This window comes from Salmo salar, chromosome ssa11 (genome assembly GCF_905237065.1).
Source record: "Salmo salar chromosome ssa11, Ssal_v3.1, whole genome shotgun sequence".
Classification (NCBI taxonomy): Eukaryota; Metazoa; Chordata; class Actinopteri; order Salmoniformes; family Salmonidae; genus Salmo; species Salmo salar.
In genome coordinates, this window is record NC_059452.1 from 60,886,013 (window position 1) to 60,902,153 (window position 16,141).

Below are 16,141 nucleotides of genomic sequence, written 5' to 3' on the forward strand. Positions count from 1 at the left end.
ATTAAAAACTCTCCACCATGGCCAAGACCAAAGAGCTCTCCAAGGATGTTAGGGACAAGATGGTAGACCTACACAAGGCTGGAATGGGCCAAAAGACCATCGTCAAGCAGCTTGGTGAGAAGGTGACAACAGTTGGTGCGATTATTCGCAAATGGAAGAAACACAAAAGAACTCTCAATCTCCCTCGGCCTGGGGCTCCATGCAAGATCTCACCTCGTGGATTTGCAATGATCATGAGAACGATGAGGAATCAGCCCAGAACTACACGGGAGGATCTTGCCAATGATCTCAAGGCAGCTGGGGCCATAGTCACCAAGAAAACAATTGTATAACACACTACGCCGTGAAGGACTGAAATCCTGCAGTGCCCGCAAGGTCCCCCTGCTCAAGAAAGCACATATACATGCCCGTCTGAAGTTTGCCAATGAACATCTGAATGACTCAGAGGACAACTGGTGAAAGTGTTGTGGTCAGATGAGACCAGAATGGAGCTCTTTGGCATCAACTCAACTCGCCGTGTTTGGAGGAGTAGGAATGCTGCCTATGACCCCAGGAACACCATCCCCACCGTCAAACATGGAGGTGGAAACATTATGGTTTGGGGGTATTTTTCTGCTAAGAGGACAGACAACTTCACCGCATCAAAGGGACGATGGACGGGGCCATGTACCGTCAAATCTTGGGTGAGAACCTCCTTCCCTCAGCCAGGGCATTGAAAATGGGTCGTGGATGGGTATTCCAGCATGACAATGACCCAAAACACACGGCCAAGGAAACAAAGGAGTGGCTCAAGAAGAAGCACATTAAGGTCCTGGAGTGGCCTAACCAGTCTCCAGACCTTAATCCCATATAAAATCTGTGGAGGGAGCTGAAGGTTCGAGTTGCCAAACGTCAGCCTCGAAACCTTAACCTGTTATGGATAAAGGGCAGTATTTTCACGGCCGGATAAAAAAACGTACCCGATTTTAATCTGTTTATTACTCCTGCCCAGAAACTAGAATATGCATATAATTGTTTGATTTGGATAGAAAACACCCTAAAGTTTCTAAAACTGTTTGAATAGTGTCTGTGAGTATAACAGAACTCATATGGCAGGCCAAAACCTGAGAAGATTCCAAACAGGAAGTGCTCTCTCTGACCATTTCTTGGCCTTCTATACCCTCTTTATTGAATACAGAGGATCTCTGCTGTAACGTGACACTTTCTAAGGCTCCCATAGGCTCTCAGAAGGTGCCAGAACGTTGAATGATGACTTTGCAGTCCATGGCTGAAAAACAGTAGCGCAATTGGATAGTGGTCGATCTGAGAACAATGAGACGGGCGCACACGTGCACGTGAAGAGTACATTTTACATTTTCAGTCTTTGAACGAAAACAACGACTCCCGGTCGGAATATTATCGCTATTTTACGAGAAAAATCGCATAAAAATGTATTTTAACCTCTTGGGGCTAGGTGGGACGCTAGCGTGCCACCCGTGGTGCACTCCATCAACAGCAGGTGCATTTCAAGAGCGGCAAATTTGAATCCAAATAAATGTCAAAATTCAAATTTTTCAAAAATACAACTATGTTACACCATTTGAAAGATAAACATCTCCTTAATCTAACCACGTTTTACGATTTCAAAAAGGTTTTACGGCGAAAGCATAAATTTAGAGTATGTTAGGACAGTACATTTACAAGAGTTGTGTGTAATGTTTTGTCAAGTCAAAGACAGGGTCACCAAAACCATAAAACCAGCTAAAATGATACACTAACCTTTTACAATCTCCATCAGATGACACTCCTAGGACATTATGTTAGACAATGCATGCATTTTTAGTTCTATCAAGTTCATATTTATATACAAAAACAGCGTTTTACTATGGCATTGATGTTGAGGAAATCGTTTCCTCCAATAACCGGCAGTCAAGTCAGCGTCACAAATTAAATAATTAAAATTAGAAAACATTGGTAAAATATTATATTGTCATTTAAAGAATTATAGATTTACATCTTTTGAACGCAATCAACTTGCCAGATTTAAAAATAACCTTACTGGGAAATCACACTTTGCAATAATCTGAGCACTGTGCCCAGAAAAATACGCGTTGCGATACAGACTAGACGTCATGTTGGGGAGATCTAAAATCGAAAATACTATGTAAATAATCCATTACCTTTGATTCTCTTCATCAGATGTCACTTCCAGGTATCACAGGTCCATAACGAATGTAGTTTTGTTCAAAAAAGCTCATCATTTATGTCCAAAAATCTCCGTCTCGTTAGCACATGATGTAAGCCAGCCGGACTTCTCGTCATGAACGAGGGGAAAAATATATTTCCGTTCGTTCAAACATGTCAAACGTTGTATAGCATAAATCATTAGGGCCTTTAAATAAAATTTTTAAGGCGTGGTGCCATATAAGAAGCAGCGTTTGACATGCTTCGAAGTACGGTAATGGAATATTTTGAATTTTTTTGTCACGATATGTCCCGGTGCGTCACCCTTCGTTACCCTTCGGATAGTGTCTTGAACGCACAACAAAACGCCGCTATTTGGATATAACTATGGATTATTTGGAACCAAACCAACATTTGTTGTTGAAGTAGAAGTCCTGGGAGTGCATTCTGACGAAGAACAGCAAAGGTAATCCAATTTTTCTTATAGTAAATCTGAGTTTGGTGAGTACCAAACTTGGTGGGTGTCAAAATAGCTAGCCTGTGATGGCCGGGCTATCTACTCAGAATATTGCATCATGTGCTTTCACCGAAAAGCTATTTTAAAATCGGACACCGCGATTGCATAAAGGAGTTCTGACCAGAGGTCCAGAGTTCCTCTGTGGAGATGGGAAAACCTTCCAGGACAACCATCTCTGCATCACTCCACCAATCAGGCTTTTATGGTAGAGTGGCCAGATGGTATCCACACCACCTGGTATCCACACCTCTGACTGGGAGGCTAGTCAGGATCAAGGGAAAGATGAATGGAGCAAAGTGCAAAGAGATCCTTAATGAAAACCTGCTCCAGAGCGCTCAGAACCTCAGACTGGGGTGAAGGTTTACCTTCCAATAGAACAAAAAACCTACATACACAGCCAAGACAAAGCAAGAGTGGCTTCGGGACAAGTCTCTGAATGTCCTTGAGTGGCCCAGTCAGAGCCCAGACTTGAACCTGATGGAACATCTCTGGAGAAACTTCAAAATAGCTTTGCAGTGACGCTCCCCATCCAACCTGACAGAGCTTGAGAGGATCTGCAGAGAAGAATTTGAGAAACTCCACAAATACAGGTGTGCGAAGGTTGTAGCGTCATACCCAAGAAGATTTGAGGCTGTAATCGCTGCCAAAAGTCCTTCAACAAGTACTGAGTAAAGGGTCTGAATACTTATGTAAATGTTGTATTTCAGTTTTACATTTTTATTACATCTGCAAACATTTCTATATTCAATTTAATCCATTTTAGAATAAGGCTCTTACTACAAAATGTGGAAAAAGTCAAGGGGTCTGAATACTTTCCGAATGCATTGTATTTCCACAGCTCAATTTCTGTATTTTTGCCTCCCCCTTCTGGCTATTGGGGGAAAAAATCCATTACAATTTTTAAACTACTTAACTGGGAATCAAAATGGCATGCCCATACTCCAATATTTCACAATAATGCCTTGAGCTCTGGAGTGCAGCGTTTTGCATCCCTCCCAATTGTCCAAACGTGGAATCAGTATCCTTGCCAATGTCATGGACAGCAGTGGAAGCTGCTGGGGGAGGACAGCTCATAATAATGACCCAAATGGAGTTAATGGAATTATATCAAACACGTGTTTGATTCCATTCACTCCATTCCAGCCATTATTATGAGCCGTACTCCCCTCAGCAGCCTCTTCTGATGGAAAGTAATGGTTTGAGAACATTTCAAGATTTGAAAGACACATTCAGTACACATTACCAGGCAACTCCTTTTTACTATACTTACAACTTAGGTCAGCTATGCTGGCCTATGGAGTCCCTTGGGCATCCCAACTACGGAACCATCCAATGATTTGGATTTATTTAAAAATTATTTGGGCTCCCAAAGGACTGCAATATTTAAGAACTTTTGGAAAGCTCATATTCTGAGCTAGCCATTAAAAAAGTATGGTTCACAGATGCAAGTGAATATGAATGAACCCTTAACCTGGAACAGAATATGGAAAAATATGCCCTTGGCATCCTGTAATCCGAACCATCTACTTATACATTTTAAGTTTGTTCACTGACTATATTTAAGGAAACATTTTACGAAGTACTGTTCACTGTGTCCCCTAAATCAGGTAGGCACATTCCTTCATATGATGTAGGAGTGCCCTTCTGGGACAAAGTTACAAAATTAATTTAGAAGTGCATGAATGTAAATATTCAGTTCTTTGCATCTACTATGTTACTTAACGATGATAGCTCCTTGAATCTCACAATAAATCAGAGAGACGATTACTGCTGCCAGGTAGCACTGCCGCAAAAAAAGATGTTGGCTCTTAGATGGCAATCATCTCACTCTCTCCCAATTCGCCAGTGAATACAGTTACTATTAGAAGTTATAACTTTAGAATTATCGACAGCGAGAATGAATGTCAAAAAATAATTGAGGCCTGAAAAAGTACACTTGACTATGTAAAGAATAATCTCAGCTAAAGCCCAACACATACAAATAAACAATCTATAAAGCCCAAACATATAAACAAAATATACAGTATTTACCTATTTTCATTATTATATATATTTTTGCTTTCAGGCCCAAGGGGTAAGGGGTACTGGGGGGATGGGAAAGGGTTGAAAACATGGTTTCCAGGAGGGGGGCAGGAGGTGGGTGGTTGTAGGGAGACGTGGGGTTGGGGGAATGGGGCAGGAGATTGGTGGTGGAGGCTCACTTATTTTTTTTATTTTTCTTTGCATACAAAATGTATTGTTAGTTTTAGGCTCTGCAAAAAAATGTCTTCCTGTTTTTTATCCACTTCTTTCTGATTGGTAAAGAACTTGGAGCGTGCAGCCAACCAGCAGCAGGGAGAGATGGATCACCTGCTGGAGCAGCTGCGGGGTCTGAAACTTCAGGCGGAGTCCGACAAAGAGGCCCTGAAGAGGGCTACGCGGGCCCAGAAACACCGGGCAGAGCGCAGTGAAGACACCGCCGGTCAGCTCAGAGCTCAGCTACTGGACATGGTAGGTGGCAGAAGGGAGATGGTGCCCTACCTCTTAGAACAGGTCTAGGACCAGTTCTGTCTAATCCTTGTTTCAACTCAAAAAGGACAAGAAAGAAAATTTTGTCACCCAGCATCTCAGATTATTCTGAAATCATTTCTGTTGTTAGAAACAGATAAGATTAGCATTTTTGCAACATTATTTTGTTGAAATATAATTTATCTCTGAGAAATTAAGATAATTGATTGCATCCAAATTGGCAATTTAGTGTATAGGATTCATATAATATTCAATAAATTTGCAGTGCATTTTGGAAGTATTCAGACCTCTTGACTTTTTACACATTTTGTTATGTTACAGCCTTATTCTAAAATTGATTAAATTGTTTTTCATCAATCTACACACAATACCCCATAATGACAAAACAAAAACAGGTTTTTATACCACATTTACATAAGTATTCAAACCCTTTACTCACTCCTGGTACCAGGTTTTGTCCAGATCTGACGCTTGGCATTCAGGCCAAAGAGTGCAATATTGTTTTCATCAGACCAGAGAATCTTGTTTCTCATAGTCTGAGAGTCCTTTAGGTCGCTTTTGGCAAAATCCAAGCCGGCTGTCATGTGCCTTTTACTGAGGAGTGGCGTTGTCTGACCACTCTACCATAAAGGCCTGATTGGTGGAGTACTACAGAGATGGTTGTCCATCTGGAAAGTTTTCCCATCTCCACAGAGGAACTCTGGACCTCTGTCAGAGTGACCATCGGGTTCTTGGTCACCTCCCTGAAAAAGGCCCTTCTCCCCCGATTGCTGAGTTTGGCTGGTCGGCCAGCTCTAGGAAGAGTCTTGGTGGTTCCAAACTTCTTCCATTTAAGAATAATGAAGGCCACTATGTTGTTGGGGACCTTCAATCAACCTCATGGCTTAGTTTTTGCTCTTAACATGCACTGTCAACTGTGGGACCTTTATATAGACAGGTGGGTGCCTTTCCAAATCATGTCTAATCAATTGAATTTACCACATGTACACTCCAGTCAAGTTCTAGAAACATCCCAAGGATGCTCAATGGAAACAGGATGCACCTGAGCTCAGTTTCAAGTCTCATAGCAAAGGGTCTGAATACTTATGTAAATAAGGAATTTCAGTTTAAAATGTAATATACATTTGCAAACATGTTTTAAAAAATACGTATTTTGCTTTGTCATTATGTGGTATTGTGTGTAGATCGATGAGGAAAAATTGAATTGAATGAATTTTAGAAATAGGCTGTAACGTAACAAAATGTGGAAAAGGGGAAGGGGTCTGAATACTTTCCGAATGCACTTTATAGTATCAGTTCTCTATGTTTGACATGTACTATGGAGTTGCGGCTTGAAAATATTGATTCTTCATCCTTTGTATTAGATTCCCAGTGAATTTGGTGATGGTGTTTTCCCCATTCAGAGAAATTAGTCATTGAAGTTGTTAGCTTCATGCCTCATCCTGCATTCTGATATTACCAGGTTCTGACCACTAGATGTTGCTGTTCCTGTTATTAGGTGAAAAAAGTTGGAAGATTGTTTAACCTGTCTGGGATAGGGGGCAGTATTTTCACGGCCGGATAAAAAACGTACCCGATTTAAACTTGTTACTACTCTTGCCCAGAAACGAGAATATGCATATTATTAGTAGATTTGGATAGAAAACACTCTGAAGTTTCTAAAACTGTTTGAATGGTGTCTGTGAGTATAACAGAACTCATATGGCAGGCAAAAACCTAAGAAAATTCCAAGCAGGAAGTGGCCTGTCTGCGAATTTGTAGTTCTCCTTTTGCTTCTCTATCGAAACTACAGTGCCTGTGGGGTTATGTAGCACTTTCTAAGGCTTCCTTTGGCTCTCTAAAGCGTTCAGAAAGTGGATTGAGGCGTCTCATGTCTCTGGGCAGAGTACAGGAGCACAGTTTGTCAGTGGACTGCCAGGTGACTCAAAGATTGGATATGCGCGTTCACGAGACCTCGCCATTTTTTATTTTGTTCTTTGAATGAATACACTATTGTCCGGTTGGAATATTATCGCTATTTTACGAGAAAAATAGATTTTAAACAGCGTTTGACATGCTTCTAAGTACGGTAATGGAACATTTTGAATTTTTTTGTCTCGAAATGCACTCGCGCGTTACCCTTTGGATAGTGACCTGAACGCACGAACAAAACGGAGGTATTTGCACATAACTATGGCTTATTTGGAACAAAAACAACATTTGTTGTGGAAGTAAGTCCTGGGAGTGCATTCTGACGAAGAACAGCAAAGGTAATCAAATTTTTCTAATACTAATTCTGAGTTTAGTGAGCCCCGAACTTGGCGGGTGTCAAATTAGCTAGCCGTGATGGCCAGGCTATGTACTCAGAATATTGCAAAATGTGCTTTTGCCGAAAAGCTATTTTAAAATCTGACATAGCGATTGCATAAAGGAGTTCTGTATCTATAATTCTTAAATTAATTGATGTATTTTGCAACGTTTATCATGAGTAATTTAGTAAATTCACCGGAAGTTTTCGATGGGAATACAATTTCTGAACATCGCATGCCAATGTAAAAAGCTGTTTTTTGATATAAATATGAACTTGATTGAACAAAACATGCATGTATTGTATAACATAATGTCCTAGGAGTGTCATCTGATGAAGATCATCAAAGGTTAGTGCTGCATTTAGCTGTGTTTTGGGTTTTTGTGACATATATGCTTGCTTGAAAAATGGCTGTGTGGTTATTTGTGTCTATGTACTCTCCTAACATAATCTAATGTTTTGCTTTCGCTGTAACGCCTTTTTGAAATCGGACAATGTGGTTAGATTAACGAGAGTCTTATCTTTCAAATGGTGTAAAATAGTCGTATGTTTGAAATATTGAAATTATAGCATTTTTGAGGTTTTGTATTTCGCGCCACGCTCTTCCACTGGCTGTTGAATAGAGTGGGACGCTGACGTCCCACCTAGCCCATAGAAGTTAAGGGATACTTCGCCCAAATTACAAAATTACATTGGTTTCCTTACCCTTGACAAGGTTTGACAGTAACCCATGCTTTGGTTTTGTTGGCCACTGTTTCAATTGCTATCTTTTTTGCATTTTTGTACAAATCCATTGCAAGTCATTGGTACATATATTAGCATTATTACGCTTCATTTTCAAATCATCTTAAATTATCAAAAAATGTATTGTTTAACTCAATGATGTTACTTGTGGATGATTTGGAAATGAAGCGCAAAAATGGTAATATAGGTACCATTGACTTGAATTGGATTTGAATGGGTTGTTGTCATCTTCTCCATAGACTGTTTACAGGGTAAGGAAACCAAAATGTAATTTAATAATTTGGGTGAATTATCCCTTTAACTGGTTTATTTAATTTAAATGTTTATATATAACCTTTATTTAACTAGGCAAGTCAGTTAAGAACAAATTCTAATTTACAATGACGGCCTAGGAACAGTGGGGTACTGCCTTGTTCAGGGGCAGAATGACAGATTTTTACCTTGTCAGCTCAGGGATTCAATCTAGCAACCTTTCGGGTTACTGTCCCAACGCTGTAATCACTAGGCTACCTGCCGCCCCGATCAACTCAAATGTAATTGGTCACATACACATATTTAGAAGATGTTATTGCGGTTGTAGCGAAATGCTTGTAATGCTTGGGGGAAGGTGGGGGATTATATCTTTTTATCACTTAATGGCAGGAACAACACCGTCAAGTGGTCAGAACCTGGTAATATCAGGATGTCGGCTGGGACATCAACCTAACAACTTGAATGACTAATTTCACTGAACAGAGGAAAGAAATCACTAAATGAACTGAGAATTCATTACATAGGATGAAGAAACAATACTCCAAACCGCAGCTCCGTACTACTTGTCAGACATAGAGAACTGATACTGTATACTCGTTGTTAGGTTTGGATTGGCGTGGGGGGTCCGTGGGTGGCTTTTTACAATTTCTTTCGTCCAAAATTGTATGTTAGGTATTATATTTATTGAATGTTATCCTATACATTAATATGGCTAATTTGGATGCAATCAATTAGCTTAATTTAGCTTGGATCAAATTATATTTAAACAAAATAATGTTGCAGGAATGCTAATCTTACCTGTTTTTACACTGAACAAATATATAAATGCAACATGTAAAGTGTTGGTCCCATGTTTCATGAGCTGAAATAAAAGATCCCAGAAATGTTCCAAAAGCTTATTTCTTTCAAGTTTTGTCCACAATTTTATTTTTTACATCCCTGGTAGTGAGCATTTCTTTTTTGCCAAGATAATCCATGCACCTGACAGGTGTGGCATATAAAGAAGCTGATTAAACAGCATGATCATTACACAGGAGCACCTTGTGCTGGGGACAATAAAAGCCACTCTAAAATGTGCAGTTTTGTCGCACAACACAATGCCACAGATGTCTCAAGTTTTGAGGGAGCGTGCAATTGGCATGCTGACTGTAGGAATGCCCACCAGAGCTGTTGCCAGAGAATGTAATGTACATTTTTCTTCCATAAGCCACCTCCAACGTCGTTTTAGTGAATTTGGCAGTACGTCCAACTGGCCTCACAACCGCAGACCACGTGTAACCACGCCAGCCCAGGACCTCCACATCCGGCTTCTTCACCTGTGGGATCGTCTGAGACCAACCACCCAGACAGCTGATGAAACTGTGGGTTTGCACAACCAAAGAATTTCTGCTAAAACCGTCAGAAACCATCTCAGGGAAGCTCATCTGCGAGTTCGTCGTCCTCACCAGTCTTGATCTGACTGCAGTTCGGCATCGTAAACGACTTCACTGGGCAAAGGCTCACCTTTGATGGCCACTGGCAGGCTGGAGAAGTGTGCTCTTCACGGATTAATTCCGGTTTCAACTGTACCGGGCAGATGGCAGACGTCGCGTGGGCGACGAACACAATTGCCATTTTTCAGTGGCAATTTGAATGCACAAAGATACTGTGAAGAGATCCTGAGACCCATTGTCGTGCCATTCATCCGCTGCCATTACCTCTCATGTGTCAGCATGATAATGTATGGCCCCATGTCACAAGGGTCTGTACACAATTCCTGGAAACTGAAAATGTCCTAGTTCTTTCGTGGCCTGCATTCTCACCAGACATGTCACCCATTGAGCATGTTTGGGATGTTCTGGATTGAACAGCGTGTTCCAGTTCCCGCCAATATCCAGAAACTTTGCACAACCATTGAAGAGGAGTGGGACAACATTCCACAATCAACAGCCTGATCAACTCCATTCGAAGGAGATGTGTCGTGCTGCATGAGGCAAATGGTGGTCACACCAGATACTGATTGGTTTGCTGATCCACACCGCTAACTTTTGTTTAAGGTATCTGACCAACAGATGCATATCTGTATGCCCAGTCATGTGAAATCCATAGATTAGGGACTAATGCATTTATTTTAATTGACTGATAACCTTATGAACTGTAACTCAGTAAACATTTTGAAATTGTCGCATTTATATTTTTGTTCAGTCTAACTACAGAAACAATTTCAGAACAATCTGAGATGGTGGGTGTCATGGCTTGCTGATATGACATGGAACAACTCATCAATGCTTAGGAACAAGATGTTCCAATGAAGAACTTCTTGATGATTAGTCAAATTACGTTTGTTATTAATGGGCTAGAACAATAGCCAGATGAACCATATAGCTCACCAGGACCAGGTTTAAATACATTGACATCTATTGGATGATGTTGCTACCTACACAGGAGAACCAGATGGTAGAGGCCCTATCAGCAGCAGAGAATTGGCGTGGTCGCCACGCCCAGGAAATGAAGGACAAGACTCAGCTAGATATGGAGGTCTCAGTCCTCAACAGGTGAGAGAAAGAGAGTTGCTTCAGTTTTTCTCAGAATAATAGGGAACACAGTATCATGAGCAATCATGAATATGGTCAAATTGTACATTCATGGTCTAACATAAAGCCCAGGTGACCTAAAAACTTTTATAATCCTGACCATACCCTATGCGTGCAGCCGAGTGTCAGACCTGACAGAGCAACTCCATGGGACAGAGGACAAGGCCCGGGCCGAGAGAGAGGGGCTCCTGGACCGCCTGCACAGCCTCACCACAGAGGGCACCCACGCCAAGCTAGAGAACCAGAGCCTCAAGGTCAGTGATGACAATGGACTAACTCTTGGAATTATTAGGCCAGTTTTCCCAGACACAGATTAATTTTGGTTGGACAAAAAATCACTTTGAATGGATATTCTTCATTGAGCATATTTTTTTAATCATGCAGTAGGCTTAATCTGTGCCTGGGAAACAATCCAATTATGTGGTCCTTTGTCATTTACAAGAATTACATCGGTACCGGTACCAAATAGTAGGTGTTGGTTCTGGTTCTAGTACATTACAAAGATATGAAAGTAATTCAATATACATAGATTTAGCCGACCAGATATTGGATTGCTTTATTGCATCATAACATGGACTTGTGGTCAGATTATTCTGGACACACACATACACAGTTCTGTACTGTAGGTTGACAGGTATATGTTCCCCTCTTTCAGGCCATGTTGTCTGCAGTGGAGGAGAAGCTGACTCTGTCCCAGTCAGAGGTACAACACGTCAAAGCCTCTGTGAAGCAATACGAGAGCCTAGTGGACAGCTACAAGACCCAGGTAAATAGACACACAGGTATACACACAGGTATGCACACACGTTGTACCCACATACAGACTCTTAATGTGCTGAAAGCAAACATGCAATAATAGGCTAAATGAAAAGGAGAATTATAGTCCATAAATTACAATGTGTGTGTATGTTGTTCGTGCGTGCCTCATGTGTTTTCTGTGCTTTTGTGAAATGCTACCCATCACCCAGGTGGTGAAGACACGGGCGGAGGCGGACGAGTACTGTGCCAGGCTGGGACAAGCAGAGCGAGAGGTGCGGGAGGTCCGGGAGCAGCTGGAGAGCGAAGTGGAGGTGGTGCGCAGGGAGCTGCTGGGCCGGCTGACGGAGCTGGAGCCTCTTCCTGAGGCACTGCGGCGCTCTGAGGTCCTACTGGAAGAAGCTCAGGACAGAGAACACGCCCAGGAGAGACGTAGCACTGAGCTGAGTACCGTCCTGGCTGACCTGCGCATGAAGGTATGGGGGTTGGGGGGGAAGTTTGTGTTTGTGTGGGGTGGGACGTGCATGTGTGTGGTGGGGGGTGGTGTATGTGTGCTGTACACAATGTGATGGTATGCACATCTTCCAAACTGTGGCTTTATCAATTGAATAATATGATAATAATAGTATAATGGTAAATGTTTTGTGTCTAGGTGGAGCAGCAGGGCAGCCAGGTGGAGCTGCTGAGACAGAAAAAGTCTGCCCTGTTGGAGGAGAACAAACAGCTGCAGCACCGTGTGGAGAATCTGGAGAGGTCAGACGGTCACAGCCATTCCAGAGCCAATATCATAATGCGCTGAACAGTGTGTGTGTGTGTGTGTGTGTGTGTGTGTGTGTGTGTGTGTGTGTGTGCTGTGTGTCTGTGTGTCTGTGTGTGCGCGTGTGTGCGTATTATGATACATAATATATACCGACGCTTTTATCCAACTTACAGTACAGTGAGCTCATACGTTGTTAGTTTGTGACCTGGCAGATACATGTGACCCCCTGTGTGTGTGTTTATGTATACCGTGTTTGTATGGTGTGTGTATGTGTGAACATACCTGGGTTTGAGAGCCCATCCATCTTTCCCATCCCATCTCTCCCTTACAGGAAGCTAGAGGAGGCCACTTGTCAGAACAGAGACCTGGTGGGAGTGATCGCCAAGCGGGAGGAGACCATCCATGGCAATCAGCTCCGGCTGGAGGAGAAGTCCCACGAGTGCACGCACCTGACCCGCCAGCTGGAGGAGGCCTTGGATGATGCCCGACGCCAGGTCTGTCTGAGGCACCTGGGCATGGGGAGAGGGGGGCTGGGGATTGGCTACTTGGGGAATAGGTGATGGGAGGGAGCATTGCAGCTTGAGATCAATATGTGCATCAGATTATGTTCACTGGTGTTAGGTTCTAAATGAGCCTATTAAAACTCATGGACGATTAGTAAAGCTTAAACCAAGTATATTCCCCCATTGGGTCATACAGCTGCATAAGACATACATGGTTCCACAAGTGGTAGTATATATACCCCAATTTGGGATAGAATCTCCTCCTCCACTCTAAACATGACATCTTTGTTGCTAGGCAGGAAATTAATTGACGCGTGCAATAAACTGTTCCTTCTCCCTTTACCTGACCTGACCTGACCTCGGCCCCCTTCCTCACTTAACCACTTCTCTCCACCCTTATCAGTGCCTGCCAAGATGGGATCGTCTTTCCTTCACTCAGTACATTCCAAGCTTAAATGCCTCCACCATATACATTCCTGCTACAGATACCCATTAACTCCTGGTGTAGAAACCAGACTATGACAATCCTCATGTCTCTAGTATAACTGATGATTAACAATATTTAAAGTTTAGAAATCCGAACCAATTACTGGTCATTTAAAAGTTGCAAAAATTATTACTGCTTTTTGCATGGACATTGTAAAATTGAGATGCAAGTATTGAATTGAGTGATTTGGTTGTTTTACGTTTTAGCATTGTGAATACTCACAGAATAACATTAGTTTACACTGACTTTGTCATTTTCTTCCCTGCAGTGCACAGCCATTTTGTTTTATGCTTGTTGTAACAAGTCAATTGCTCTGTCTGATGGAGTATCACGGTCCTGGTGTATAGGTGGTCCTCTGTAACTCAGTTGGTAGAGCATGGCGCTTGCAACTCCTGGATAGTGGGATCAATTCCCTGGACCACCCATACATAAAATGTATGCACGCATGACTTCACTTTGGATAAAAGTGTCTGCTAAATGGCATATATTATTATTATTATTATTATTATTAGGTGTCCCAAACCCGGGAACGTGCGATCACCAAAGAGCGCTCCACCCAGTCCAAGGTGGTGGACCTGGAGACCCAGCTAAGCCGGACCACCACAGAACTCACCACCCTCCGCCGCAGCAAAGAGGAGGTGAGGGAGAGTGTTTTAGAAATACACATATCTAGTGTCAACTCTGATTATAATCTCTCATAATCTCTAAAACTATTGCAGTCAAATACATAGTGAATCATAACAATACATATCTTGGCACACACACTTAAGAAATCAAAGAATATTTCATTTTAATAATAGAATTGCTGTGGTGTGTGTGTGTGTCTGTCTTTCTGTCTGCGTGTGCACCTCCACCACCCTCAGGCGGAGCGGCGGTACCAGTCCCGTCTTCAGGATGTAAAGGATCGTCTGGAGCAGTCGGACAGCACCAACAGGAGTCTGCAGAACTACGTCCAGTTCCTCAAAGCCTCTTATGCCAACGTGTTCGGAGACTCCGCCCTCACCAGCACTCTGCGGGCCCCTTCTCCCATCTGAGGTGACTCTCCCCAAAGATTCTCTCAGAAAATACACACCTACATTTATGTACGCACACACACACACACACACACACACACACACAATACACACACCCCATTTGAGGGAACTCTTCCCCAAAGATTCTCTCCGATCACACACATCATTATCCAGGTCTATACTCAGTGCTCTTTTCATCTATATTCAATGTTGATTTTGTGGGTGTATATGTTCCAATTATACATTATATCAATATGGTTCCAATTATACAATATCAATAAGGTTACAATATAAGACATCAATAGTTTACACAGACTTTACTTCCAGCTTGTCTGCATTAATTACAGTTGTCCTATAGTTGTTCACGTCCTTCTGACTTCATTATGTTTTCTACTGTTAATGATGTCTCGGCATACTGTATCATTCTGTACCTTACTGTACAACAGCATGTAGCCACCCACCTAAAAAATGTAATGTACCAAAACATAGCTGTCCAACAGATCTGGGATTTGTCATATTAGTGTTATATATCCTGTCTATTTTTCATCTTATCATATTATGGAATTGTTCCAATGGTGCTATGATTGGTTAGCCTAGTCCCAGATCTGTTTGTGCTATCATGTCAACTCCTGTTTGGAATGACAAGGAGTGGCATGATGGCACAAACAGACTGGTACCCAGGCTAATGATTGGTGCTATCAGCTAAACAAAGCCATATCAATGCAACCAATTATTTTGTTAGGATTTTTTGCTGTTTATTTGTGTCAGTATTTGTCTAAAATTTGATACCCATAAGAAGAATCAACAGTGAATGAGTTCTGCTCTTGTCAATAATTTAAATATTTCTGCTTTAATTATGAAATAGGAGATATATATTTGTAATGGCCATTTTATATACCTTGAACGTGTATAAAGTTGTATTGAGTTGCAATAAAGCAATTTCATCAAGAATATTTATTTATTTCTGGTTATAGCCTCCTACACTCTTGTAGTATCATCATCCACTTTAATATTGATAAAAGGCAAAGCAATGTATCATTTCTTTATGAACTATTGTCCAAAAAAAATCTGACTACTATGGTATAAAAGAGTATTTTGCATGGTATTTGTTATGCAGGAATGCATGGAATTGAATGAATATTTTCATTATGACAGACGCTTGTCATAAGACTGTGGACCTGTTCAACATCGACTGCATAGCGGTCAACTACAAATCATCTTGCATAAAATAACTACCCTTTTCTTGCCACACACTAGTCCCAACATCACATCCTCCAGTTTCAGACCAAGATCAAGTAGCTGGCCTGAGGTCACACAGCATTTGGTTCTTCTGGATTGCCGAGATTACGGTAACTCGATGTCTCTTAAAGATAATTTATGCTTGATATGAAAACGTGATCTGAGGCTACGTATGGAAGGTGTGACGCAATTGCGGAGCATGAAGAGGCCAATTCAAGCTCCGTACAGCATCGCCGAGCGCCTCTCAAATTTGGTTACAATGCGGAGGACTATATAATATGACTCCGCATTCACATGATTGGTTGACGGTAGGTGGGGGCGGGAGGTCATGTATAAACA

General features: G+C 41.8%; 1 protein-coding gene across 4 annotated transcripts in view; it reads left to right on the forward strand.

The window, feature by feature from the left end:
- The window catches only part of LOC106562833 (outer dense fiber protein 2), a 43,820-nt gene extending 28,306 nt beyond the window's left edge, over positions 1-15,514 (forward strand). For all 4 annotated transcript variants that reach the window (XM_014127869.2, XM_014127873.2, XM_014127871.2 and 1 more), the window contains exons 11-19: positions 4,985-5,170; positions 10,896-11,005; positions 11,163-11,298; positions 11,700-11,810; positions 12,013-12,276; positions 12,453-12,553; positions 12,892-13,054; positions 14,063-14,188; positions 14,414-15,514. In XM_014127869.2, the coding sequence (XP_013983344.1) occupies positions 4,985-5,170; positions 10,896-11,005; positions 11,163-11,298; positions 11,700-11,810; positions 12,013-12,276; positions 12,453-12,553; positions 12,892-13,054; positions 14,063-14,188; positions 14,414-14,584 (1,368 nt within the window). In that variant the 3' untranslated portion in view covers positions 14,585-15,514. The remainder of the gene's footprint in view (positions 1-4,984; positions 5,171-10,895; positions 11,006-11,162; positions 11,299-11,699; positions 11,811-12,012; positions 12,277-12,452; positions 12,554-12,891; positions 13,055-14,062; positions 14,189-14,413) is intronic.
- The last annotated feature ends 627 nt before the right edge of the window (positions 15,515-16,141 follow it).